This window comes from Chiloscyllium punctatum, chromosome 7, assembly GCF_047496795.1.
Source record: "Chiloscyllium punctatum isolate Juve2018m chromosome 7, sChiPun1.3, whole genome shotgun sequence".
NCBI lineage: Eukaryota > Metazoa > Chordata > Chondrichthyes > Orectolobiformes > Hemiscylliidae > Chiloscyllium > Chiloscyllium punctatum.
Genome location: NC_092745.1, coordinates 121542331 through 121568388, shown reverse-complemented (window position 1 = coordinate 121568388; position 26058 = coordinate 121542331). Strand labels below are relative to the sequence as shown.

At 42.1% G+C, this 26058-nt stretch overlaps 1 protein-coding gene across 1 annotated transcript in view; it reads right to left on the bottom strand.

Moving 5' to 3' along the window:
• The window catches only part of LOC140480103 (calcium-activated chloride channel regulator 1-like), a 59867-nt gene that overhangs the window by 24030 nt on the left and 9779 nt on the right, over positions 1-26058 (bottom strand). Inside the window, exons 3-5 of the mRNA XM_072574747.1 lie at positions 7903-8053; positions 6739-6844; positions 1053-1218 (exon numbers count right to left, since the gene is read on the bottom strand). Of these exons, the coding sequence (XP_072430848.1) occupies positions 1053-1218; positions 6739-6844; positions 7903-8053 (423 nt within the window). The remainder of the gene's footprint in view (positions 1-1052; positions 1219-6738; positions 6845-7902; positions 8054-26058) is intronic.

Sequence of the window (26058 nt, the reverse complement as noted above, 5' to 3'; positions counted from 1 at the left end):
TATTTAATGGATCTTTTGTATTTTAATTTGAAAATATAGATAAAGCATCATTGGCTATCTTGGTAACTGTGTAAAGTAAATATATTTGTGTTGGGAATAATGGAGCGATGGCACTGGACAGAGGCAGTCCACTCCCCAGTCTTGGGCACAACACCATTCATCTGCTTCTTTTGCTTAAGATTAAGGTCCTGTTGAAGAAGCCTTTGTGACAGATACAATGCACCCTGTAACTGGTACACGATCCAGCCACTGTGTGTCAATAATGGGGCAAGTGAATGTTTAAAGTGGCTGATGGAGCTGACTAAGTGTTTGATGGTTTGATGGTGTTTGTTGTTACAATCACGTAGGAAGGAGCTGATCATGGTTTTGACTTTTGCCTTGTTAGTATTGGAGAGGCTTTGGGGAACTAAAGTGTGAGACTACCCAACAAGAGCAAAATATCACAGATGCTCAAAATCTGAAATAAAATCTGGAGCAAGAAATGAAGTTAATGTTTCAGGTCACTGCAGAAGTATTCAGAGACTATCTAGTCTTGAACAAGTTCATCCGGAATGTATGTGAATTGTTCAATTCTGTTGAAGAGCCATATTGGATTGAAGCATTAACTCCATTTCTCTCCTCGGTTGATGCCAGACCTGCTGAGTCTCTCCAACACTTGCTGTTTTTATTTACTTGCTCGTCCAGTTTAGTTTAGGGTTAATGGTAATCTTCAGGAATTCAGCAATGGTAATGCAAGGGGAGGAGGTTAGTTTCTCTCTTGTTGGAAATGATCATTGCCAGGCATTTGAATCACAGAAATATGACTTGCTACATTTCAGGCCAATCGTGGATGCGATCCAGGTTTAACTGTCTGCATTACAGACCACGTAGTTGGCTGAGGAATAATGCATTGAGTGGAACACAGTACAATCATCCTCACTTCTGTCCTTATAGCTAAAGGAAGGTTATTGATGGGCAGCGAAGGTTAGTTGGTCCGAGGACACTATTTTGAGGAGATCTTGCAGGGGTGTTAGCAATATTGGACAAACATACCTCTCAGCAGCTTTACTTACATTTGATAGTCCCTGTATGAACATAATTGAGGAGGATGCAGTCTGTTTGCTATCTGGATAAAATTCACAATCCCCTTTCGGCAGTCCTGACTTAGGATCTGTCTCACATGCTGAACAGGATCTGCCTGAGCAATCAGCAAGCCGTCCTCCAATCTCTTTTGAACACCTGGAAGTAAAAATGATCAAAGATAATTCCTTGATTCCAAGTAACATTTTGACAATGAGAAATCACTGAATAAGGTTGAAACTTACAACATTTCCTCTGTACCATTTGCAACTTTCATCTGTCATTTCCTTGCTGACTAAGAAAGCTCATTCCTGATGAAGGGCTTTTGCCCGAAACGTCGATTTCACTGCTCGTTGGATGCTGCCTGAACTGCTGTGCTCTTCCAGCACAATTAATCCAGTATAAGAAAGTTTATAGTCAACCACTTTCCTCAGGAAATCATTTTTTCCTTTCCACTCTCAGCCCTTTATAATTTTAATTCACTTCAATTAAATGTCCCCATAGTTCCCTCTTTCCAAAGATAAGAACCCCAGACTATTCAGTCTTTATTCATTCTTCATTCTCTAGTTGAGACAACATCCCAAAAAATCTCCTTTGTACCTTCTTTCAGCGTTTACATATTGACGGACATACAGTTACCAGAACTGTTCTGTTATGTCTCACTGGAGTAACACACTGGAAACCAAGCCCCACTATTCCCAGAGTCATCACATAAGTAAACTTTCAAGATTTTAAAATGTAGCCAAAATTCCCAATTTTCCCATCTTTTGGATCCAAGTTGACCGAAAGCATGTACCAGGAATTTAAACTTAACAGGAATGACTATTTATTACAAATAAATAGATTCTAACTGCAGATCAAAATAATTATGATCAGTTAACACATAACGCTACTGGTTAAAATTCTAACCTACTCATAAAATGCCCACTACATACACACATACAAATAGACATAAAGAAAAGGGCATTACAGGTGGAGTGAACAATTGAGAAGGCCAACAGGATTTGCTCAGATGCTCCTTTTGCTGATCACAACTCCTTTTCTCCAGGAGTTATGATTATTCCTGACTTGAATAATCAATCTGTAAGCTGCTCAGCTAACTGGAAGCCAGTCACATTGCTGTGGACAGGCAGAAGGCTTTTGTCATCAATAACCGTTCACTCTTCCATGCAACAATCAGCTACTTGTTGCCAGCTGAATCTCTATTTGGACACAGATTAGATTAGATTCCCAACAGTATGGAAACAGGCCCTTTAGCCCAAGAAGTCCATACCGACCCTTTGAATAGTAACCCACCCAGACCCATTCCCCTACATTTGCCCCTGACTCATGCACCTACCACTATGTGCAATTTAGCACAGACAAAGCACCTGACCTGCACATCCTTGGTTGGTGTGAGAAGACTGGACCACCCAGAGGAAACTCACGCAGACACAGGGAGAATGTGCAAACTCCAAACGGACATCACCTGATGGTGAGAATTGAACCTGTGTTCCGAGCACTGTGAGGAGGCAGTGCTAACCACTGAACCATCGTGCCACCCCCTAGTTACAGATGATCTGTAACGAGACTTGCACACACAGCTGTGTAAACACCTCCTACAACAAGTGCCTGGCTTTTTGCTTTATACAGCAATCCCTTCAATAATCTTGGTTTTTACACCAATAGTTTTTCCATTTCAGACCACAATCAAAAATACAGTTAAATAGAAAAGACATGCTCTTAACAATATGCAGTAAATGAGCTGTTCACTGAACAGCATTTTCTATCGCTCTAGAATGACCTCCCTGTTTTTGTACTCTCTCCCGGAGTTAATAAGGGACTGTATCTGTGTGACTTCTTAACCACCATGTCCAACTGCCCTTTTTTATCTTCAGGGAGCATGCACTGGAAAACTAGTCTTTTCTCCTCCCCTTCTTAGTAATCTATTATTTATTATATGTTCCTTTTTCTTGTTTTCACCATCCTCAGCCGTGTAAATGCATTACCTTTTTTTGACCAATTTTGATAATCCATTTATATTTCTGCAGTTTGCATTATTGGACATGAAACATGTGGCCAATTTTTGATACCAAGTACAAGCATCTTAATGATAATGACTACATTGAAGTCTGAATCTGTATATGTAATATAAATGTATATCATGAAAAGTAAGGGACCTCATACATACCATTGAAATCAGCCTTCCAGTCCCAAAGATATCCATAGATCCTTTGTTTCCTACCATAGAGCTAATTTTCCATCCAATTTTTCACTTGTTTAGGGATCCCATATAAACATTTAGTTTTCTGACCAGTCTGTCATGTGAGATTTTGCTAAAGATTAGATTACATTACAGTATGGAAACAGGCCCTTCGGCCCAACAAGTCCACACCAACCCACCAAAGCGCAACCCACCCATACCCCTACATTTACCCCTTACCTAACACTACGGGCAATTCACCTAACCTGCACATCTTTGGACTGTGGGAGGAAACTGGAGCACCTGGAGGAAACCCACGCAGACACGGGGAGAACATGCAAACTCCACACAGTCAGTCGCCTGAGGAGGGAATTGAACCCGGGTCTCCGGCGCTATGAGGCAGCAGTGCTAACCACTGTGCCACCATGCTGCCCACAAAGCCTGGCAAAATCTCATGGAGATCATGCCAAATGCATTAACCAGATAAACCCTCCATTTTACTTGCTTAACAATTGAACCAAGTTTGTCAGACTCAGCCTTCCCTGAACAGATCCATTCTGACCCTCCTTGATTAATTTATGCCTCCTTAAACGATCATGTATGCAGTTCCTTGGAATATTTTTCAATATTTTTTCCACCAATGCAATTAGACATGTTTATTTGGAAAAGCTGAGGATGAAATTCCTTTGGACGGGATTGTAGGTCCACAGATTTGTCTTTATGTACCATATGCCCATGTTATTATTGCAAGGTTTGTTCGATCATTGTTTGGGGATTGTATCTTTTGGAATATAAAATGATTATAAATTAGGACTGTGACTTTAAATGTAAAATATATCAAACAAATCATGTAACCTGTACTAAAGTAATCCTGAGTGAATTATTGAGGAGAATATGCAGGGTATTTAGTCGTGGACCAATGACTGCAGTTTCCAAGTTAACAATGTATAGAGACAAATAAAATGTTTTGTCATTATCTCTATTTTTCACCATGCTCAGATTGTATCAAATTATGAAAAAGAAACTGTGAACTAAAAGTTTGAAATTCTCTTTAAACGTATCAGGCCACTGGAGAGTCTAATGTTTTTTTCACGTGATCCTGTTTTAAATAAAACAATATGGCTCCTGTCTTAGTCAGACGATCATTTGAGTTACCCAGAAGAAGGACCTGTGTAAAATAGGGTTAGGATATGTATTTGTATGGATAGTCCACGCTGCAAAATTAATAATAGGAAAAGACAGGATAGATAAAGATGAGCTATATCCATTGGTTGGGAATTCCAGAACTGGGGACATAGTTTGAGAATTAGGGCCAAACCATTCAGGACAGATGTTGGGAAGCATTTCTACACACAAAGGGTGGTGGGTTATTGGAACTCTACTGCACTAACTTCAGTGGATGTTGGATCAGTTTACAATTTAAAATCTGAGATAGCTAATTTGTTTGTTTAGCAAAGGTATCGAGGGATCTCAGCCAAAGGCAGATACATGAAGTTAGGCCACAGATTAGCCATGATCTGACTGAATGGTGGAACAGGCTCCAGGGGCTGTATAGCCTACTCTTCCTCCAATGTTTCCCGATGTTAGGTAGCTCGGCAGAACTTCATCACCTTTGAAGACAAAAACACAAGTCCGATTCCACTCATGAGATGACATTTATGAACAGCTTGAACAACTTGCTATTGTCACAAAGCTGGTCCCTTTTTTCTCAAAGCTTCCCTTTTCTCAAGGACACTGTTTCCTTGGTTTTTTTCAGAGTGATAATAAATATGCTCTCGACTCTGATTAAATTGGTTTGGTACAGACATTAAAGGGTAAAGAAGAGGTATTTTTGTTTATATGCCAACAGATGAGACTTCAGGCTAAAGTTGTCATGTTTTAGAGGTGACCTGTATAATGAAAGGGAAGTGGTCAGCTCTCTAGCTGAGCAGTTCAGTTCAGTCCAGAACTAGTTGGGCGTTCAACAGTGAGCTGTGTGGAAACAGTTTGCTAAACTCTCTCATTCTGCCCATTTATCTTCAACCTGTAAGCATCTGTTCCTTTTTTTTATTGTGTTTTAAGGGGGTTTGCTTATTGGGCCTGTTGTGTATATTGGGAACAGTATAATTAAGTCGTGTTTGGATGGACTGAGTTCTGTAGGGGTTCTTTATTCTGTTCTTTATGCTTCATTGTGTAATTTTGTGAATAAATTTTTGTCTGTTTGAAAACCTGGTCTCCTTCCTATTGGGAGAAAGTGAGGACTGCAGATGCTGGAGATCAGAGCTGAAAATGTGTTGCTGGAAAAGCGCAGCAGGTCAGGCAGCATCCAAGGAGCAGGAGAATCGATGTTTCAGGCATGAGCCCTTCTTCAGGAATGAGGAAAGTGTGCCAAGCAAGCTAAGATAAAAGGTAGGGAGGAGGGATTTGGGGGAGGGGTGTTGGAAATGTGATAGGTGGAAGGAGGTTAAGGTGAGGGTGATAAGTTGAGGGTGATAGGCCTGAGTTGGGGTGGGGGTGGAGAGGTCAGGTAGAAGATTGCAGGTTAGGAAGGTGGTGCTGAGTTCGAAGGTTGGGACTGAGACAAGGTGGGGGGAGGGGAAATGAGGAAACTGGAGAAATCTGAGTTCATCCCTTGTGGTTGGAGGGTTCCTAGGCGGAAGATGAGGCACTCTTCCTCCAGCCATCATGTTGCTATGGTCTGATGATGGAGGAGTCCAAGGACCTGCATGTCCTTGGTGGAGTGGGAGGGGGAGTTGAAGCCACGGGGTGGTTGGGTTGGTTGGTCCGGGTGTCCCAGAGGTGTTCTCTGAAACGTTCTGCGAGTAAGCAGCCTGTCTCCCCAATATAGAGGAGGCCACATCAGGTGCAGCGGATGCAGTAAATGATGCGTGTGGAGGTGCAGGTGAATTTGTGGTGGATATGGAAGGATCCCTGGGGCCTTGGAGGGAAGTTACGGGGGAGGTGTGGGCGCAAGTTTTGCATTTCTTGCTAAAGATATAAAAGAGACCTGCAGCGCAACTTTTTCACGCAGAGGGTGGTACATGTATGGAATGAGCTGCCAGGGGAAATGGTGGAGGCTGGAATGATTGCAACATTTAAGAGGCATTTGGATAGGCATATGAATAGGAAGGGTTTGGAGGGATATGGGGCAGGTGCTGGTAGGTGGGACTAGATTGGGTTGAGATATCTGGTTGGCATGGATGGGTTGGACCGAAGGGTCTGTTTCCATGCTGTACATCTCTATGACTCTATGACCTGGTAGTCAATCTCACTAACTTACTCTGAGTAATTTTTACTATACACTTAGTGAAAAAAATTGCAAAATTATGGTCTGGGCTGCCTGTTTAAGAATGTTTTGAGTGGTATGGGCTAGTCCATAACACTATCTTAACAGTGTCAATACACCTACTGGAGCAGATTGCAAGAATAAATAGTTATCCTTTGGGCATCATAAGTTATCCCGGAAACCCAAGAGACATTTTTCAGGGAGCAGAATACTACAATTAGTGTTGTCTTACCTCGTTACTTCACTGTTTCCATTAAATAAATAGAAGGGCACCAGTTCATTATATTCATTGAAAACTCCCCACCGAAGATGAGCCCATTCATGAACAAATACTCGATCTGTAGAAACAAGAGCACTTTTCATTAAAACAATGTAACCAACACATACATTCTCTGCAGAAAAATAGTGCTTCTGCAAGTTTCAACATTGGCATTATCCACTCACGGGTGTAAAATACGCCCCATGGTGTGAAGATGTTTTATGAATTCACCATGGAAATCAATATTCTGTTCTCCTGTGTTAATGGTACAATAAATCTGAGTGTGGGATAGAAATTGTGTTTCAGAGGGTTTAGCTGAAAAGTTCATTGTTCCATTGGCATGGAAGGAGAGGACATAATTCAAAAGGATATTGCTCTTTTTGTAGCTTTGCTTTTAATTTTTTCACCAAGATTGAGAACAGCAAACTTTGTTTTTACCTGTGGAAAGTGAAAACTGCAGATGCTAGCGATCAGAGTCAAAAAATGTAGTGCTGGAAAAGCAGAGCAGGTCAGGCAGCATCTGAGGAGCAGGAGAATCGAGGTTTCAAGCATAAGGAATTCCTGAAGAAGGGCTTGTACCTGAAATGTCGATTCTCCTGCTCCTCAGATGCTGCCTGACATGCTGTGCTTTTCCAGTGCACACTTTTCAATTTTGTTTTTACCAGCACCTATGAACTGGCACTCTCGATAAACTGGCAAAAATTATACACTTCAAATACTGGAAGTATACTGTATTATCATAATCTCCAAAATGTCCAAATAGTGATAGCTGGTAAATTTTATTAAAAACAAAGTGGCATTTTAATTTAATTGATTAATGCTGTAAATAAAATATAACAGTGATGTGTATATCCCCTGCCTTACTTCGAATGTGTTTTAACAATGGTTATGTGAACATCTTGGTCAGCTGGATTATTTAATCAACGGACACACTCCCTGGTCCACTAAGTGTTGGGCAATAGTAAGTTTGCTGTGTTCCAATTTTGCCTTCTTCATACCTCACTGTAATAACAACTCCTGTATTCATTTTCACGGCCTTCATGAGCATCAGCTAGGATCATGTTCACCAACTAAGCAGTCTTAATTTGGTGCTTAAAGCAAATGCTACTCCGTTCTAACTTAGTTCAGATAATTTACCTTTTGGTCCATAAAATGAAACCAGACGGCTGTCCAGGATAAAGTTTGGTGTGAAGTGAATGTACCATCCCTTCTCTCCACATCCACCATACTGCAGGGTGTATGGTTCATCTCTGTATTTGAGGTTTGGTTCAGCAATGATCACATCAGCCTTGGAAAAGATAAATGGACACCGTGTAAGAATCTGTTTTTTTTAATCGATATTTTTATTAGAAATTTAACATTTTTACAAGTTTACAAAAATAAATAAAACTCTCAAGTACAAACATTGATATACAATTAAATCTTAAATATAGAATAACCAAAATTTAACAAAAGAAAAATACCGAGAAAAAATCCTCAACTAACTACTCATCTAACCTACAACTAACCAGGGTGTATATTTAAGTCTCTTACATTATTCAAATAAGAGAAAGAGAAAAATAAAACAAAAAAAACAATAGATAACATAGAAATTGGGTAGTGAGATACATGCTCGGAATGTGTTAACATCAAATGTAACAAAACCCGTATTTGTGCGGGATTCCTCTCCCAAGGGGCCCTGGACCAGCCAGCTTCGTAATCTCAATTAAATAAAAGCCCTTGTTAGGATAGCCGAAATATCTGTATTCATATAATTCAAGAAGAGCTGTCATATTTTAGAAAATAATTCGGTCTTTCAGTGCACCATATTTGTAAGGAAGTCAAGGGGAATACATTCCATAATTAATCTGTGCCAATTTGAAAGTCCAAGGGGGCCCTCAGCCACCCAGTTTACCAAAATATTTTTCCTTGCACAGAAAGAGAGAATAGAAAATAGTCTCTTCCCGTGCATATCCAGGGAGGGAAAGTTCGAAAAGCCCAAAAGGAGAGATACAGGGTCCACTTTAATTTCTGTTCCTAAAATTTCCGTCAGGGCACTTGCTACTTTAGTCCAGTATCTACGGATCTTATGACAGGTCCATAGGCAATGTACAAAAGTGCCCACCTCTATTTTCCATTTGGGACACATTGGAGATGCTCCTGCCTTAAATTTTGCCAATCGATCCGGTGCTATATGGGCCCTGTGAAGTATCTTCAGCTGGATAGCCTGAGTTCTGTGACATATGATGATTCTTCTGGCATTTTCCCAAATGTCATTCCACGTTTCTATAGAGATTTCTAGTCCCAATTCCTGATCCCATGTTTTAAGCAGATTGTCCATATCTCCCGATACTTCATCATGTAGTAAATGATAAATAGTACTGATGGAGAATACCCCCATTGGTCATAGTACTCTGATTTATAAAGACTTTCTAATAACGTAGCTGAAAATGTGTTGCTGGAAAAGCGCAGCAGGTCAGGCAGCCTCCAAGGAATAGGAGAATCGACATTTCGGGCATAAGCCATTCTTCAGGAAGAAGGGCTCATGCCCGAAAGGTCGATTCTCCTGTTCCTTGGATGCTGCCTGACCTGTTGCGCTTTTCCAGCAGAACATTTTCAGCTCTGATCTCCAGCATCTGCAGTCCTCACTTTCTCCTATCTAATAACATAGTCTTCTTCTGTATATAATCTCGAATTTGGAAGTATCGATAGAGGTCTCCATTAGGTAATCCGAATTTCTGACGCAGCTGTTCAAAAGACATCAGGACCCCATCTTTAAATAGGTCCCCTAGACATGAGATACCCCTGGATCTCCAGAGTTTAAAAGTGGCATCTGTAAACCCCGGTTGGAATCCCCATACTCCCACTATCGGCACATAGGGGGATGTTTTATGTGAGTTGCCCTCATTTTGCCGCATTATATTCGAAGCTTCAATTGTGTTTAGTATTATAGTGTTTTTACAGTGATCCGTAATGATTTTCCTCTTGTCTGAAAATAAAAGATTAATAAGTGGGCATTTTACTTGAGAAACCTCGATGTCCAGCCAGATTGATTGTGGATCAGACAAGACCCAATCAGCTATATAACTTAATAGGGAACTTAACTGATATTTCCTAAAATCTGGGAAGTCCAATCCTCCCCTTGCCTGTGGCAGCTGTAGCTTCTTCAGCTTAATGAGGGGCCATCTATGATTCCAGATAAAGGAACCCAACCAGCCATATAATTTATGTAGTGCCAGCCTAGGCAGCATCACCGGAAGCATTCTCATAGGGTATAGGAGACGGGGCAGGACATTCATTTTAATTAGTGCTATTCTACCCAACCAGGAAATTGGAAGGTCTCCCCATCGCTGGAGGTCCTGCCTTATCCTTTCCAGTAGATGCACAAAGTTAGTCTTGTATAACTGACCAAATACTGGGGTAATAAAAATGCCTAAATATAAGAAACGCTCCAGGGATCAATGAAAGGGAAAATGGGATCCGTCCACTAAGTGGGATATCATAGCAAGGCCACCCATTGGCATAGCCTCCGATTTTGAGAAATTAATTTTATAGCCTGAGAATGCGCTAAATGTATTAATAACTTGGATTAAGCGAGGTACGGACATCAGAGGATTACTGAGGAATAGAAAACATCATCTGCATAAAGGGTAATTTTATGTTTACCTGTACCAATCCTCGGGGCCGTTATATTAGGATCAGCCCATATAGCTTCTGCTAGTGGTTCAATTATTAGCGTAAATAACAATGGCGAGAGAGGACATCCCTGACAGCACCCCCTACCCACGCTGAAGCTATCCGAACCTAATCCATTGGTAACCACAACTGCTTTGGGATCACTGTACAATGTTGAGATCCATTTGGTAAACACCTTTCCAACGCCAAACCTTTCCAATGTGTAAAACAAATATGACCATTCAACCCTATCGAATGCCTTTTCCGCGTCTAATGAAACTACTACTCCTGGTATCTTTCCCTGATGACAGGCTTGAATCATATTCAAAACCCTTCTAATATTGTTGGATGATCTACGGCCCTTAATAAACCACGTCTGATCCTCCTTTATGATATGTGGCAGTATCCTTTCTAGTCTCAATGCTAACGTTTTAGAAAGGATTTTAAAATCTACATTTAGCAAGGATATTGGTCTGTATGATGCACAATCTTCTGGATCCTTTCCTTTTTTAAGGATAAGAGAGATATTTGCCTCTTTCAGCGAAGGCAGGAGACAGCCCTGACTATATGCATAGTTATACATGTCCATAAGTGGACCAGCCAATATTTCTGTAAATTCTTTATAGAATTCATCTTGAAAACCATCTGGGCCCGGTGCCTTACCGCTCTGAAGTTCCCTAATTGCATCAATATTTCTTGGACTGTTAGGGGAGGATTTAAGACCGATACCTGTTCCGGAGTTAGGCCCGGAAAGATCAAATTTTTAAAAAATGGTTGCATCCTCCTAGTCCTGTCTTCACAATCCTGCGATTTATATAAATCAGAATAAAATTTTCTAAAGATTGCATTAATCCTTTTATGATCATGAGTCAAAATACCCGTACTTTCCTTGATAGACGTGATTGTTTGAGGGGCCTTTTTTTTCTTTGCGAGAAATGCTAAGTATCTACCTGGTTTGTCGCCAAATTCATATAACCTTAGTTTTGCAAATAATATTTTCCTCTTAGTCGTTTGGGTAAGCGTAGTATTTAGAGCTGTCCTAAGGGCCGTAATCCTTTGCAATTTAATAATAGAAGGTCTATCAGCAGCTGCTGTTTCAGCTGCTTTTAAGCGAGCTTCGAGCAAACGCTGTTGTTCTCCCTTTAATTTTTTCTGGATCGCTGAGTAGGAGATGATCAAACCTCGCACGTAAGCTTTGATGGTCTCCCACATCATTGATGGGTTGCTCGCCATCCCTAAATTAATTTCTAAAAAAGTTTTGAATTCTTGAGAGAAGTACTTTACAAATTTACTATCTTTCATTAGGAAGGGGTCCATACGCCAATGCCGAGGGGATGTCCCATTGTTCCTCGCCTTGATTTCCATATATTCAGCAGTGTGGTCGGAAATTGCTATACTACCTATTTTACAGGATGATAAGGAATTTTAAAAAATCGAGGGGGCAAAAAACATATCAATTCTGGTATAATATTTATGTGGATTGGAGTAAAAAGAAAAATCTCTGCCCTGTGGATGAAGACATCTTCATACATCTACTAATCCTAATTCTTTGTTCAGATCCACCAATTGTCTAGATCTGGGAGATACTCCTGCAGTACTCTTGGGAATCCTATCTATTTCTGGATCCATAATACAATTAAAGTCTCCCCCTATAATTGTATGACGGGCACCAAGAGCCATCAATTTTGAGAAGGCTTCCGATATTATTTTAAAGGGGTGTGCCAGGGGGCAATACAAATTTAAAATCCCATATTCCTCTCCATTTATAAGGGCTTTAATCAGAATATATCGTCCAGATTCGTCTTTTATCTGATTTAGGATTTTGAAAGGGAAATTCTTCCGAATAAGAATAACAACTCCCCTACTTTTTGAGCTAAAAGAAGAAAAAAAGGCCTGATCAAATCCACCCTGTTGTAATTTCAAGTGTTCTTTATCCAACAGGTGTGTCTCCTGTAGGAGAGCTATATCAACTCTTTCTTTCTTGAGATTTGATAATATTTTCTTCCTTTTGACTGGCAAATTATTCCCCTTGACATTCCAGGTGCACCCCTTAACCGACTGATCAACCATAATCGTCCAGGCAAATCCGAGACCCCTCGGGAGGGGAAACCCTATCCAGAACATCCCAAGCATAGAGCATATAAAATTCACAAAAATAAAGGCTCTCTAATACACTCACAACAGTATAATAAAAAACTATTTCTAAATAATAAAAAAAAGTAAAACGCATTTAAATGGAGATTTTCCCCCTTGTTCCCAGGGGGTGTAACTTCCTTTCCAAAGGTCCATCGTATCCTCTCCCAACCAATGCCCCACCCTTGACCCAGGCGCTCCTCAATAGGATGAGGAGAATTCAGATATAATACAAAGCTAGAGTTAACAGTGAGCACCCTACCACCACCCCCCCACCCACACCAACACCTGGATATACTTGGTAATGTTAATACCATGTATAAACATATATAACTATAAAATTACAACCTCAGCAAATAATAATTAAATATAATAATACAAAATAACAAGGGAAAAACAACCCCAATCCTAGAGACAGAGGTAAAATAGAATAAGGTAACCACCTCCCCCCACCAACATTAACTAAACCCCCTGGCTTATATATATTATATATATATATATATATATATATATATATACACACACACACACATACATATATACACACATACATACATAGAATAATTAAAAAAAAAGGGTGGGAGAAAATCGTTAAATAGAGAATAAATAAATAAATCCCTCTTCCCACCCCCCAAGATAATATTAAACAGTAAGGTAAGAAAAAAGAAAAAGGGGGGGTATATAAACCGGAATGGGGGAAGGCAAACCAACATCCGTTGAATCTTACAATTTATCTAAGAGAGTCCAAAAATTCCTTAGCCTTTTCTGGCGATCCGAAGTTATACACGAATCCTTCATGGTTAAAGCGTAGCGTCGCTGGGTAGCGTAAGGAGTACTGAATATTTAAGTCCCTTAAACACTTCTTCGCCTCATTGAATGCCTTCCTCTTTCGGACCAGAGCTGGGGAAAAGTCCATGATCTTGGATCCATTATAGATCATGGCTTGGGAATCTTCTCCAAGATTTCTGGAGGCTTCTAGGAATATCTGCCTCTCCCTATAGCTCTGCAGCCAGAACAGGACCAGGCGGGGACACTGGTACAAGCCAGGCCCGCGTATTGTGACCCGGTAGGCCCATTCCACCCTTACCTGGCCTGATCTAAAAGCTGTGGCAGCCACTGCTTGATAAATGCTGTCAGCTGGCCTTCCTCTTCCCGTTCGGGAAGGCCCAGCAAACAAATATTTTTTCGACGAACTCGATTATTGAGGGCATCAATATGATTCTCTAAGGTCCGGACTCGCTGTTCGAGAGTCTGGACCCAATCCTCGGCCGATTGCACTGTAGTTTCGGAGGTCGCGGCCTTTAGTTCCGCCCCCCCCGACTCAGCCCTCGATTTCTTTAATGTCGCGGTCGTGCTTTTGCAGCGCCGCCGAGAGTGAATCCCATTGGCTTCAGGATTCTTCAATGAAAGCGTCGATCTTCGCATCCAGTTTGGAGATTATTTCCACAAGGTTTGCCACTGTAGGTAAGTCCCCCGGGACGGCTATGGACGCCTCTGCTGCAGCTGGAGAGGGCGGGGGAGGGGTTCCTGCTTGCTGAGAGCTGCGGGCTCCCTTCCCTTTAGTCATTTTTGCTAAAGATTAGATTGTTTAAATTTAATACTAAGCAACTAATTAAATTAAACAGCTATTTGAAATGATTTGGTGAGTGTGGTGGGGGTGGGTGGCCCACTTTGCCCAAGTCTTGGGAGGAGCACTGTAGACTCAGACTTGCTGGGTTGCCGCCATCTTGGATCCCTGTAAGAATCTGTTGATATCTGATATCTGTTGGCATTACTTTGACTTGTATTGTACGGGTTTGAAATAAAGTGTAACGTCTAAAAGTGTCATTGACAGTGCTGTCACCGCTCTTATCCAATACTAACCTTCTCACTGACATTCAGTTTGGTTCCGCCAGGTCAACTCAGTTCCTAACCTCATTGCAGCCTCTGTCCAAACATCGACAAAAGAGCTGAATTCCAGAGAGGAAGTAAAGCTGATTGCACTTGACATTGAGATTAGTTCTGACCAACAGTATCTTTAAAATTCACTCATGGGCTGTGACTATCTCTAGCTGGCCAGCATTTAGTGCCTGTCCTTAGGTGCTGTTGAACTAAGTGACCAGCTCAGCCATTTCAAAGGGAAGTTGAAAGTCAACCACATTGCTGTGGGGTCTAGAGTCATATATGGGCCAGACAAGGTAACAATTGCACATTTCCTTCCTTAAGTAAGCAAATGGGGTTTTCCTGACAATCAGCAACGGTTTCATGGACATCAGACAGATTCTTAATTCCAGAGTTTTTAAAATTGAATTCAAAGATCACCATCTGTCATGGTAGGATTTGAACCTGGTTCCACAGAGGTTAGCTGAGTTTCGGGATTAATAGCCTCATGATGATACCACTAGGCCATTGCCTCCCCATTAAGTGGCATCATAGAACCCTAGAAAAACTGAAGTTACTGGGAGTCAGGGTCAAACACTCCACTGTGAGGAGTCATACTTGGCACAAAGGAAGATGACTGTGATTGTTGATTGTCAATCATCTCACCTCCAGGGTATCACTTTCAGGAATTCCTAAGGGCATTGTCCTGAACCCAACTATCTTCAGTTCCTTGATAAACAATCTTTTCACCTTCATTCGGAGGGATGTTCACTGATGATCGCATAATGTTCAGCGCCATTTGCTACTCCTCAGATACTGAAGTAATCTATGTTCAAATGTCATGAGATCTGGACAATGTTCAGTGTTGGACCAATAAAGCAGGAAGTAATATTGATGTCAAATGATTGCCAGGCAATGACCATGCCCAACAAGAGAGAATCCAACATTGCCCTTTGACATTTAATGACATTACTATTGCTGAATCCCCAACTATCCATATCCTGGAATGGGGGAATTCCATTACCAGAAGCTGAACTGAACTAACCATATAGTGTGGTTCTGAGGATCTAAAATCAGATTTGGGCTGCTGTCAGGAGCAACCATTTAATACATGCCCTTACTAACAAAAAAAATGGCTTCTTAATGTGAGTAACATAAAGTCAGAGGTGGGTGGTGGGTTATTCTTCGGAGGGTCGGTGTGGACTTGTTGGGCCGAAGGGCCTGTTTCCACTCTGTAGGAAATCTAACCTAATCTAAACTGCGATGCTGACAAAAGCATAAATTGGTGGAGAAACTCTGCAGGTCTGACAGCATCTATGGAGAGAAAACAGTTAATGTTTTGAGTACAGTGGGTAACTGGACTGTGGGCCATGGGTTTGTTTCAGATCTCCAATCAAGTGCTTTGTTTTACTTTAGTTTTTGAACAAACTCATATATACTTTCAAGGTATAAGCGTTGTTTAGGATGTAATCAGATCTGGTGCATATAGTGGTGAATAAAGCGTGGCATGATGGCTCAGTGGTTAGCACTGCTGCCTCACAGCACCAGGGACCTCTGTTTGATTCCCATCTCGGGCGACTGTCTGTCCGGAGTTTGTGTGAGTTTCCTCTCACAGTCCAAAAATGTGCAGGTTAGGTGATTTGGCCATGCTAAAATTGCCCATAGCATTCAGGGATTTGTAGGTTAGCTGTATTAGTAGGGGTAAATGTAAGAGAATGCGTCGAGGTGGGTTACTCTTCGGAGGGTCGGTGTGGACATGTTGGCTGAAGGGCCTGTTTCCAGACTGTAGGGATTCTATAAATTCTAAAAAAAAAGGCTTCTAGGCTGCAAATTGACAACTCTGTTTTAAAATGGCTATTTTACTCTGTTAAAAGCTGCATTCCTGAACTAACTGAACCAAAGATTAGCAGACAATGCTTCCTTCACAGTATGGAATTAACTAAGCTAGATAGGACATTACTAACCATCCTAGCTAACCTTGGAGACGCAAGGTTGCCGAGAGATAAAATATGCAAAACAAAGTTAGTTCCCAGGAAATATTGACTTAACTTCATGTCGATAATGCCATTTTCTTAAATTCTATTGGATTGGCTCTGTAATTAAGGCTGTCCTATTTTTCAAAAACAAAATAAAAATTGTCTTTGTTTTAAGCTATTTGTGCAGTTACTCCAAGAAACACAGAAGCATTTAACCTCTGTGTTGCTGGACAACCTGAGCCTGGCTAGGATAATAAAGTGTGAAATCTTGCAGAATCAGACCGAATTACTCGTGTTCTTATGTCCAATCACGGAACCAAGAGACCCCTCCCGTGGGTCGAGATCTTCATCTGGTACCGTGACTTGGATATGGTAAAGATGGATTGTGGACATCGATGTAAGAGCCTTGAGTCCTCTACTATTGAGTGTTGAGGAATCGGCCAGGCAGACGGGAGTATTTCGTAACCGCCTGGATTTGCTCTCATCCAAGTAGTGGTTGACCTGACCCCTCGCTCTCTATCATCTCAGTCCAGCCCATAAAGGATCGATCTCAGTAAGAATAGGGTCTAGGACCCAAGATAAAGCTAATAATTTGAGGAACTTGTGGATCGGAGATCCTATATATATATATAAAAGAAGGGGAAGAAACAAAAAAAAAGAGAAGGTCAAGAACCTTTATGGAGTCAGGGACTCCACCTAACAAGAGGGAAAAGAAAGGTGAGGACCTTTACCTCAGGTCGGGGACCTGAGCACAGAGATGAGAGGTGGATCAAGGATCCAAATAGGGTCGGGGAACCTAAAAAGAAAGAAGGAAGAAGGTCAAGGACTCTTACAGAGTCAGAAGACTCTGATTCAGTCAGATTGGTGCCGTCTAAATTGATTCCTAACTTGTTCTGTGAAAGACGAAACAAAGAAGTATCGTGATTTATTATAACGAAATAGTCAGGGTTTTAGAATGTCGACAGTGTTTTGCAGAAATCATTAGCCTTGTTGTTTGTTGTCAGGTTGTTGATTAGTGAAAGTTTTACATTGGGGTTATTTCCTCTGTTTTATCTGTTCGGCTTGTCTTGTGTTGCTTTGCTGCTTTTCTTGTTTGTTCTGTTTGTTTTGGTGTCTGTTCTTTGCTTATGAAATATAGGGATGGTTGCTGCTTTTGTCGTGTTAGAAATAAAGAAAGCTGGCCAGTGACACAATTCTCGCACACTTGGTTAAGTAGCTATGTGCCACAGCTGAGATTCATGAGGGTAGAACTCCCTAACTTGACTTTTGGAATGTGTGTGTACATAGAACATAGAACATAGAACAATACAGCACAGAACAGGCCCTTCGGCCCACGATGTTGTGCCGAACATCTATCCTAGATTAAGCACCCATCCATGTACCTATCCAAATGCCGCTTAAAGGTCGCCAATGAATCTGACTCTACCACTCCCTCGGGCAGCGCATTCCATGCCCCCACCACTCTCTGGGTAAAGAACCCACCCCTGACATCTCCCCTATACCTTCCACCCTTCACCTTAAATTTATGTCCCCTTGTAACACTCTGTTGTACCCGGGGAAAAAGTTTCTGACTGTCTACTCTATCTATTCCTCTGATCATCTTATAAACCTCTATCAAGTCACCCCTCATCCTTCGCCGTTCCAACGAGAAAAGGCCGAGAACTCTCAACCTATCCTCGTACGACCTACTCTCCATTCCAGGCAACATCCTGGTAAATCTTCTCTGCACCCTCTCCAAAGCTTCCACATCTTTCCTAAAGTGAGGCGACCAGAACTGCACACAGTACTCCAAATGTGGCCTAACCAAAGTCCTGTACAGCTGCAACATCACCTCACGACTCTTGAATTCAATCCCTCTGCTAATGAACGATAATACTCCATAGGCCTTCTTACAAACTCTATCCACATGAGTGGCAACCTTCAAAGATCTATGTACATAGACCCCAAGATCCCTCTGTTCCTCCACCTGACCAAGAACCCTACCATTAACCCTGTATTCTGCATTCTTATTTGTTCTTCCAAAATGGACAACTTCACACTTGGCAGGGTTGAACTCCATCTGCCACTCCTCAGCCCAGCTCTGCATCATATCTAAGTCCCTCTGCAGCCGACAACAGCCCTCCTCACTGTCCACAACTCCACCTATCTTTGTATCATCTGCAAATTTACTGACTCACCCTTCGACTCCCTCATCTAAGTCATTAATAAAAATTACAAACAGCAGAGGACCCAGAACTGATCCCTGCGGAACTCCACTTGTAACTGGACTCCATGCTGAATATTTACCATCTACCACCACTCTCTGACTTCGACCGGTTAGCCAGTTTTCTATCCAATTAGCCAAATTTCCCTCTATCCCATGCCTCCTGACTTTCCGCATAAGCCTACCATGGGGAACCTTATCAAATGCCTTACTAAAATCCATGTACACTACATCCACTGCTCTACCCTCATCCACATGCTTGGTCACCTCCTCGAAGAATTCAATAAGACTTGTAAGGCAAGACCTACCCTTCACAAATCCGTGCTGGCTGTCCCTAATCAAGCAGTGTCTTTCCAGATACTCGTAAATCCTATCCCTCAGTACCCTTTCCATTACTTTGCCTACCACAGAAGTAAGACTAACTGGCCTGTAATTCCCGGGGTTATCCCTATTCCCTTTTTTGAACAGGGGCACAACATTCGCTACTCTCCAGTCCCCTGGTACCACCCCAGTTGCCCGTGAAGACGAGAAGATCATTGCCAACGGTACTGCAATTTCCTCTCTTGCTTCCCACATAATCCTAGGATATATCCCGTCAGGCCCGGGGGACTTGTCTATCCTCAAGTTGTTCAAAATGTCCAACACATCTTCCTTCCTAACAGGTATCTCTTCTAGCTTATCAGTCCGTTTCACACTCTCCTCTTCAACAATACGGTCCCTCTCGTTCGTAAATACTGAAGAGAAGTACTTGTTCAAGACCTCTCCTATCTCTTCCGACTCAATACACAGTCTCCCACTACTGTCCTTGATCGGACCTACCCTCGTTCTCGTCATTCTCAGGTTTCTCACATACGCATAGAATGCCTTGGGGTTATCCTTGATCCTATCCGCCAGGGATTTTTCGTGCCCTCTCTCAGCTCTCCTAATCCCTTTCTTCAGGTCCCTTCTGGCTATCCTGTATCCCTCCACTGCTCTGTCTGAACCTTGTTTCCTCAACCTTATGTAAGCCTCCTTCTTCCTCTTTACTAGACATTCAACCTCCCTCGTCAACCAAGGCTCCCTCACACGACCATTTCTTTCCTGCCTGATCGGTACATACATATCAAGGACACGTCGTATCTGCTCCTTGAAAAAGTCCCACATTTCCACCACATCCTTCCCTGACAGCCTATGCTCCCAACGTATGCTCCTCAAATCCTGTCTTACAGCATCGTAATTTCCCTTCCCCCAATTGTAAAAACTTCCTTGTTGTGCGCACCTATCTCTCTCCATAACCAAGGTGAAAGTCACAGAATTGTGGTCGCCATCACCAAAATGTTCACCCACTAACAAGCCCACCACTTGTCCCGGTTCGTTACCGAGTACCAAATCCAATATGGCCTCCCCTCTGGTTGGACAATCTACATACTGCGTTAGAAAAGCTTCCTGGACACACTGCACAAACACCGCCCCATCCAATCTACTTGATCTAAAGAGCTTCCAATCAATATTTGGGAAGTTGAAGTCGCCCATGACTACGACCCTGTGGCTTCTGCACCTTTCCAAAATCTGTTTCCCAATCTGTTTCTCCACATCTCTGCTGCTATTGGGGGGCCTATAATAAACACCCAACAAGGTGACTGCACCTTTCCTATTTCTGACTTCAGCCCATACTACCTCCAGAGGCAGATCCCCCTCAAACTTCCTTTCTGCAGCCGTTATACCATTTCTAATTAGCAATGCCACCCCCCCTCCTTTTTTACCACCCTCCCTAATCTTACTGAAACATCTGTAACCAGGAACCTCCAACAGCCATTCCTGTCCCTCATCTATCCATGTTTCCGTGATGTCCACAACATCGTAGTCCCAGGTACCGATCCACGCCTTAAGTTCACCCACCTTATTTCTGATACTCCTTGCATTGAAGTATACGCACTTGAGCCCATCTCTGTGTCTGCAAGTAGTCCCTGTCAGTGCTACCTTCTCCACAGCCTCCCTACAGTCTTGGACATCCTGACACACAGCTAGCTTACTTGCTGGACTACAAGTCCGGATCCCATCCCCCTGCCAAATTAGTTTAAACCCCCCCGAAGAGTGCTAGCAAACCTATCCCCCAGGATATTGGTGCCCTTCTGGTTCAGGTGCAACCCGTCCTGTTTATACAGGTCCCACCTTCCCCAGAATGCAGTCCAATTGTCCAAATATCTGAAGCCCTCCCTCCTACACCATCCTTGCAGCCACGTGTTCAACTGTACTCTCTCCCTATTCTTTGCCTCTCTGTCACATGGCACCGGCAACAACCCAGAGATGACGACTCTGTCTGTCCTAGCTTTTAGCTTCCAGCCTAACTCCTTGAGCTCTTGAATGACCTCCCCACCCCTCTTCCTACCTATGTCGTTGGTGCCAATGTGTACCACGACTTCTGTATGTGCGAGAGACAGAGAGAGAGAGCTGCAGCTTGCAGATTCGGTTTGGACGCACATTTACTGGATGGTGATTGAATGTTGTTATGAATTATGTTTTGGATTTGGTTGGCATTTTGGGAATTTGACATGATTTTTTTTTAAGGTTAAGCATTCTTCAGTGATTATGAAATGAAATATTAACCCCTGTTCTTCTTACAGGTCTACTGCCCTATTTTATGCTTACATGAAAGCCAATCTTATTTAATTTCAAATCAGTTTAATAGGGAGAAAAACAACATTATAATCTTTGAAAAAAAAAGTCTTCTGCTTTGATTCTGCACTATTTGTCATCAGTTTAAATTTGCTCTCAAATTCCCCATAATTTCATGCTCCTGACAAAGATAGTTTTCACCCCTCTCCCTCTCACCCCTGCGTGTTGTACTAATGATAGAATTGACCAAAGGACGTAAAGCAGTAGTACTAAACCTGGGCCTCAGGTGCAGAATCATTCTGTTCCAGGTTGAGAGCAGGTCTCTGCTCAATTTTAGTTATAATCTAGGCCTAACATTGAGGAAAATCACTTCAGACTTTAACATTTGTTCATTGAGTGGAGGCATTGCATGAACTTTATTTAGAACAAGAACAAAGCCTGAGCCCATCCAAATGTATTGTCTAAACCTGTCAGTCAGTTCCTAAGCACCTGTATCCCTCTGCTCCCCAACCACTCATGCATCTTTCTAAACACATCTGAAATGAATTTAGTTAAATTTTGTAAAACTGGAAGTATAAAGATAGATCCAAAATATCCCAAACCAACAGCATTGCTTTCAGACAGTGATACTAGCAGATTTAATTTTTGTTTCAGACTCGTTTGTTTCCACTTAATTTGAAGACTGCTATGTTTCATTGGTGATTATGGTGTACCAGTTGTAGCTTTATTTTATACCAATTCACCTCCCTCAATGACAATTGAAGATCCAGTTCAACATTAGGTTGTGATGAATCATATAACAAAATTAATATCGTGTGGTTAATATCTCTGTCTTTGGATTCGGCCATTATTTGTGTATTAGAAGTTTTTTTGTGTGACCATGTGAGTAGATAAGGTGGCTGCAGTCATTTCATGACCTATAGTGTTGGAATTGTGCAATGGCTAGTCAGGACCGCTTTGAGAACCGAATCTTGGATTTAAATTAAGGGACTAGAACCACGTAATTATAGTGGATTTCAGAGTTGGAAACAGTGTACATTTTACATTTTAAATATTGAACACTGAATAAATGAATTTTCAGTTTTTATTGATGACTTTTAAAATGTCTTAGCCACTTGTTGAGTTTCCGCCTCTGAAGTACAGACAATGATTCTTCTTTTTTAATAATCAATTGTATTAGCCCTGAATCACAAAATCAGAATTAGTTGGCAGGATCACTTGGTTTTATTCCTTTACACATTGTCAGTGACCTGTCTCATTGCCTCGTGGTTAATTTGAAGCATAGTTGCATTAATTCATTGTTAACTAAAGAATGGAAAGATACCTTACTGGCTAGTTGAAGGAATTCTGTATGTGATTGGGGGAGCGAGGTATGGATAGCAGATGGAACTCCCGAAAGCTGGGAGGTGACTGTGAATGGATATACGAAAAAATTAAAGGGACATGAGATGAAAAAATAAAAGAGACATGAGAAACAGTGTAAGACAACTAAGGTTGAGTAATATACAAACATGGTTAAAGCAAAAATACTGTAAAATAAGGAACTTAGATTCTACTCAGAAAGCCCCTATGTCTGGCATACCGACCCTATTTGAGAATGGGGATTTTATTCCTGGATACCCTAACATCTCCCAATTGTCCCCAGCACACCTACCCTCCTTATTTCAAACCTTTCCTTTTTTTTAATGAAGTAACCAGTCTTCTTAACTGATATCATGGGGATGAGTGGCCTGTGCCATCCTAAACCAGGGCCCATCCCAGGAATTAGAGTAATGCTAATGAAGCATGTCCCTGACTGCAAGACCAAATCGGCCCAATTTGCCCAATATGCCCAAGGGAGAAACGAATGTAAATGCAGCAAAATTCTAAGAGGAGCCTGAATACGAATGGCTTGTGTTGCAAGACTGAAGTATGTGACTATCTGGGTGATGGAAGTGGTATGCAATTGAAAAATAATCACAAAGCTCAATAACCTTTGTTTAACCCTATGCTTTTCCAATGCTCTCCATCTGGAATCACTGACATGATCCAGACTAACAGTATGAACTAGTCCAGGAATTTCCAGCTGCAAATGAGGTGTGCAGTGGTTTTCTATTGGGATGGCCAGATCCTGACAGAACCACGATGCAAGTTACAGGTAACACTGATTATATCCAGCACCCTCGTGATCCCAAATGCCGTATGCCAGCCTGAAAGGGTCGATTGGAACCAGGATACCCACTGGGGGCATAACCTAACTCAGATGCCCACCCAGCAACCACTGCTGAGCAACCTTTTTACTGAGAGGACCCTGAAAATGGGGTCAGGCGGGCCCCAGTATTACACCTTTGAGACTGAGAACAAGACAGCAAAATCCCCCAGGAACAAATGGCTGGCCCTTGCGTACACTGTGGAAATATAGCCACTAGCACTCAAGAATGTTGACACAATTCAAGACAAAGTACTCCTTCCACCACCTTCAATGTCTTCTTCAATGATACACAATGGCAACAGTATGTACCATCTCCGAGAGACACTGTAGTAGGGCACATGCACCAGCAGCTTCCATACCTGCAAACTCTACAACTAAGAAGGACAAGATGAACACCACATACAAGTCCTCCTTTATGCCACACACCATCCTGATTTGGATCTGTATCTTTGTTCCTTCATTGTCACTGCATCAAAATCTTGGCAGTTCCTTCCTAACAGCATTGTGCGTGCACCTATCCAGCATTAACTGCAATGGTTGAAGAAGGCAGTTCACCACCATCTCCTCCACTTAAGAAGGTAACTGTGAATCTAAAATCATATGTAGACCAGACCAGCTAAGGGTGATATCAGTTAACTGAATGGATTTTGAACAATATTTGACATTACGCTAGCTTTTCAATTCCAGATTTATCTTTCTTTTAAACTTCACCATTTGCTGCATTGGGATTTGAAACTCTGTCAAACCAGGCCATTAGCCAGGGTCCTTGTTAACTAGTTCAGTAAGATAACCACTATGCCTCTGCCTTTCCCCATACTTTGAAATCACACCTTTAATAGAACATAGAACATAGAACATAGAAGAATACAGCGCAGTACAGGCCCTTCGGCCCTCGATGTTGCGCCGATCAAAGCCCACCTAACCTACACTAACCCACTATCCTCCATATACCTATCCAATGCCCGCTTAAATACCCATAAAGAGGGAGAGTCCACTACTGCTACTGGCAGGGCATTCCATGAACTTACGACTCGCTGAGTGAAGAACCTACCCCTAACATCAGTCCTATATCTACCCCCCCTTAATTTAAAGCTATGCCTCCTTGTAATAGCTGACTCCATACGTGGAAAAAGGTTCTCACTGTCAACCCTATCTAACCCCCTAATCATCTTGTACACCTCTATCAAATCACCCCTAAACCTTCTTTTCTCCAAAGAAAACAACCCCAAGTGCCTCAGCCTTTCCTCATAGGATCTTCCTACCATACCAGGCAACATCCTGGTAAACTTCCTCTGCACCCGTTCCAGTGCCTCCACATCCTTCCTATAGTATGGCGACCAAAACTGCACACAATATTCCAGATGTGGCCGCACCAGAGTCTTATACAACTGCAGCATGACCTCAGGACTCCGGAACTCAATTCCTCTACCAATAAAAGCCAGTACGCCATATGCCTTCTTCACTGCACTATTTACCTGGGTGGCAACTTTCAGAGATCTGTGTACATGGACACCAAGATCCCTCTGCTCTTCCACACTACCAAGTAGTCTACCATTAGCCCAGTAATCCATCTTTTTATTACTCTTACCAAAGTGAATCACTTCACACTTAGCTACATTGAACTCCATTTGCCACCTTTCTGCCCAGCTCTGCAGCTTCTCTATATCCCGCTGTAACCTGCCATATCCTTCCTCACTGTCTACAACTCCTCCGACTTTCGTATCATCCGCAAACTTGCTCACCCAACCTTCTAACCCTTCCTCCAGGTCATTTATAAAAATGACAAACAGCAACGGTCCCAAAACAGATCCTTGCGGAACACCGCTAGTGACGGCACTCCAAGATGAAGGGGAACATCTGCAGATGCTGCCCAGGAATGTTATTAATCCAAATATGACACAGAGCCAAATGTGATATGAGGACAGATGACCAGGCAGAGAGGCTTAGGGAGAAAATTCCAGAGTTTGTGGGCATTGGCATCTGAAGGCATAGCTGCAAATGATGGAGTGATTAAATCGCAAAAGCTCAAGAAACCAGACTTAGACAAGCATTGAAATTCTGACAGGTTATAGGGCTGGAGTTGAGGAGAGCTAGAGGTCATGGAGGGATTTAAAAGTAAGGACAAGAACTGGAAATTTGCAGTAGATTGCCTACATTTTTTCTTGTGTACTGGGATAACAATCCATTTCATAAGGATTTTGTATGTTAGCAAGGTTAGATCTCATGGAATAAAGGGAGAACTAGCCATTTGGATACAAAACTGGCTCAAAGGTAGAAGACAGAGAGTGGTGGTGGAAGGTTGTTTTGCAGACTGGAGGCCTGTGACCAGTAGAGTGCCACAAGGATCAGTGTTGGGTCCTCTACTGTTTGTCACTTACGAAAATGACTTGGATGCGAGCATACGAGGTACAGTTAGTAAGTTTGCAGATGACACCAAAATTGGAGGTGTAGTGTACAGCAAAGAGGGTTACCTCAGATTATAACAGGATCTTGATCAGATGGGCCAATGGGCTGAGAAGTGGCAGATGGAGTTTAATTTCGTTAAGTGCATGGTGCTGCATTTTCGGAAAGCAAATCTGAGCAGGACTTATACACTTAATGGTAAGGTCCCAGAGAGTGTTGCTGAACAAAGAAACCTTGGAGTGCAGGTTCATAGCTCCTTAAAAGTGGAGTTGAAGGTA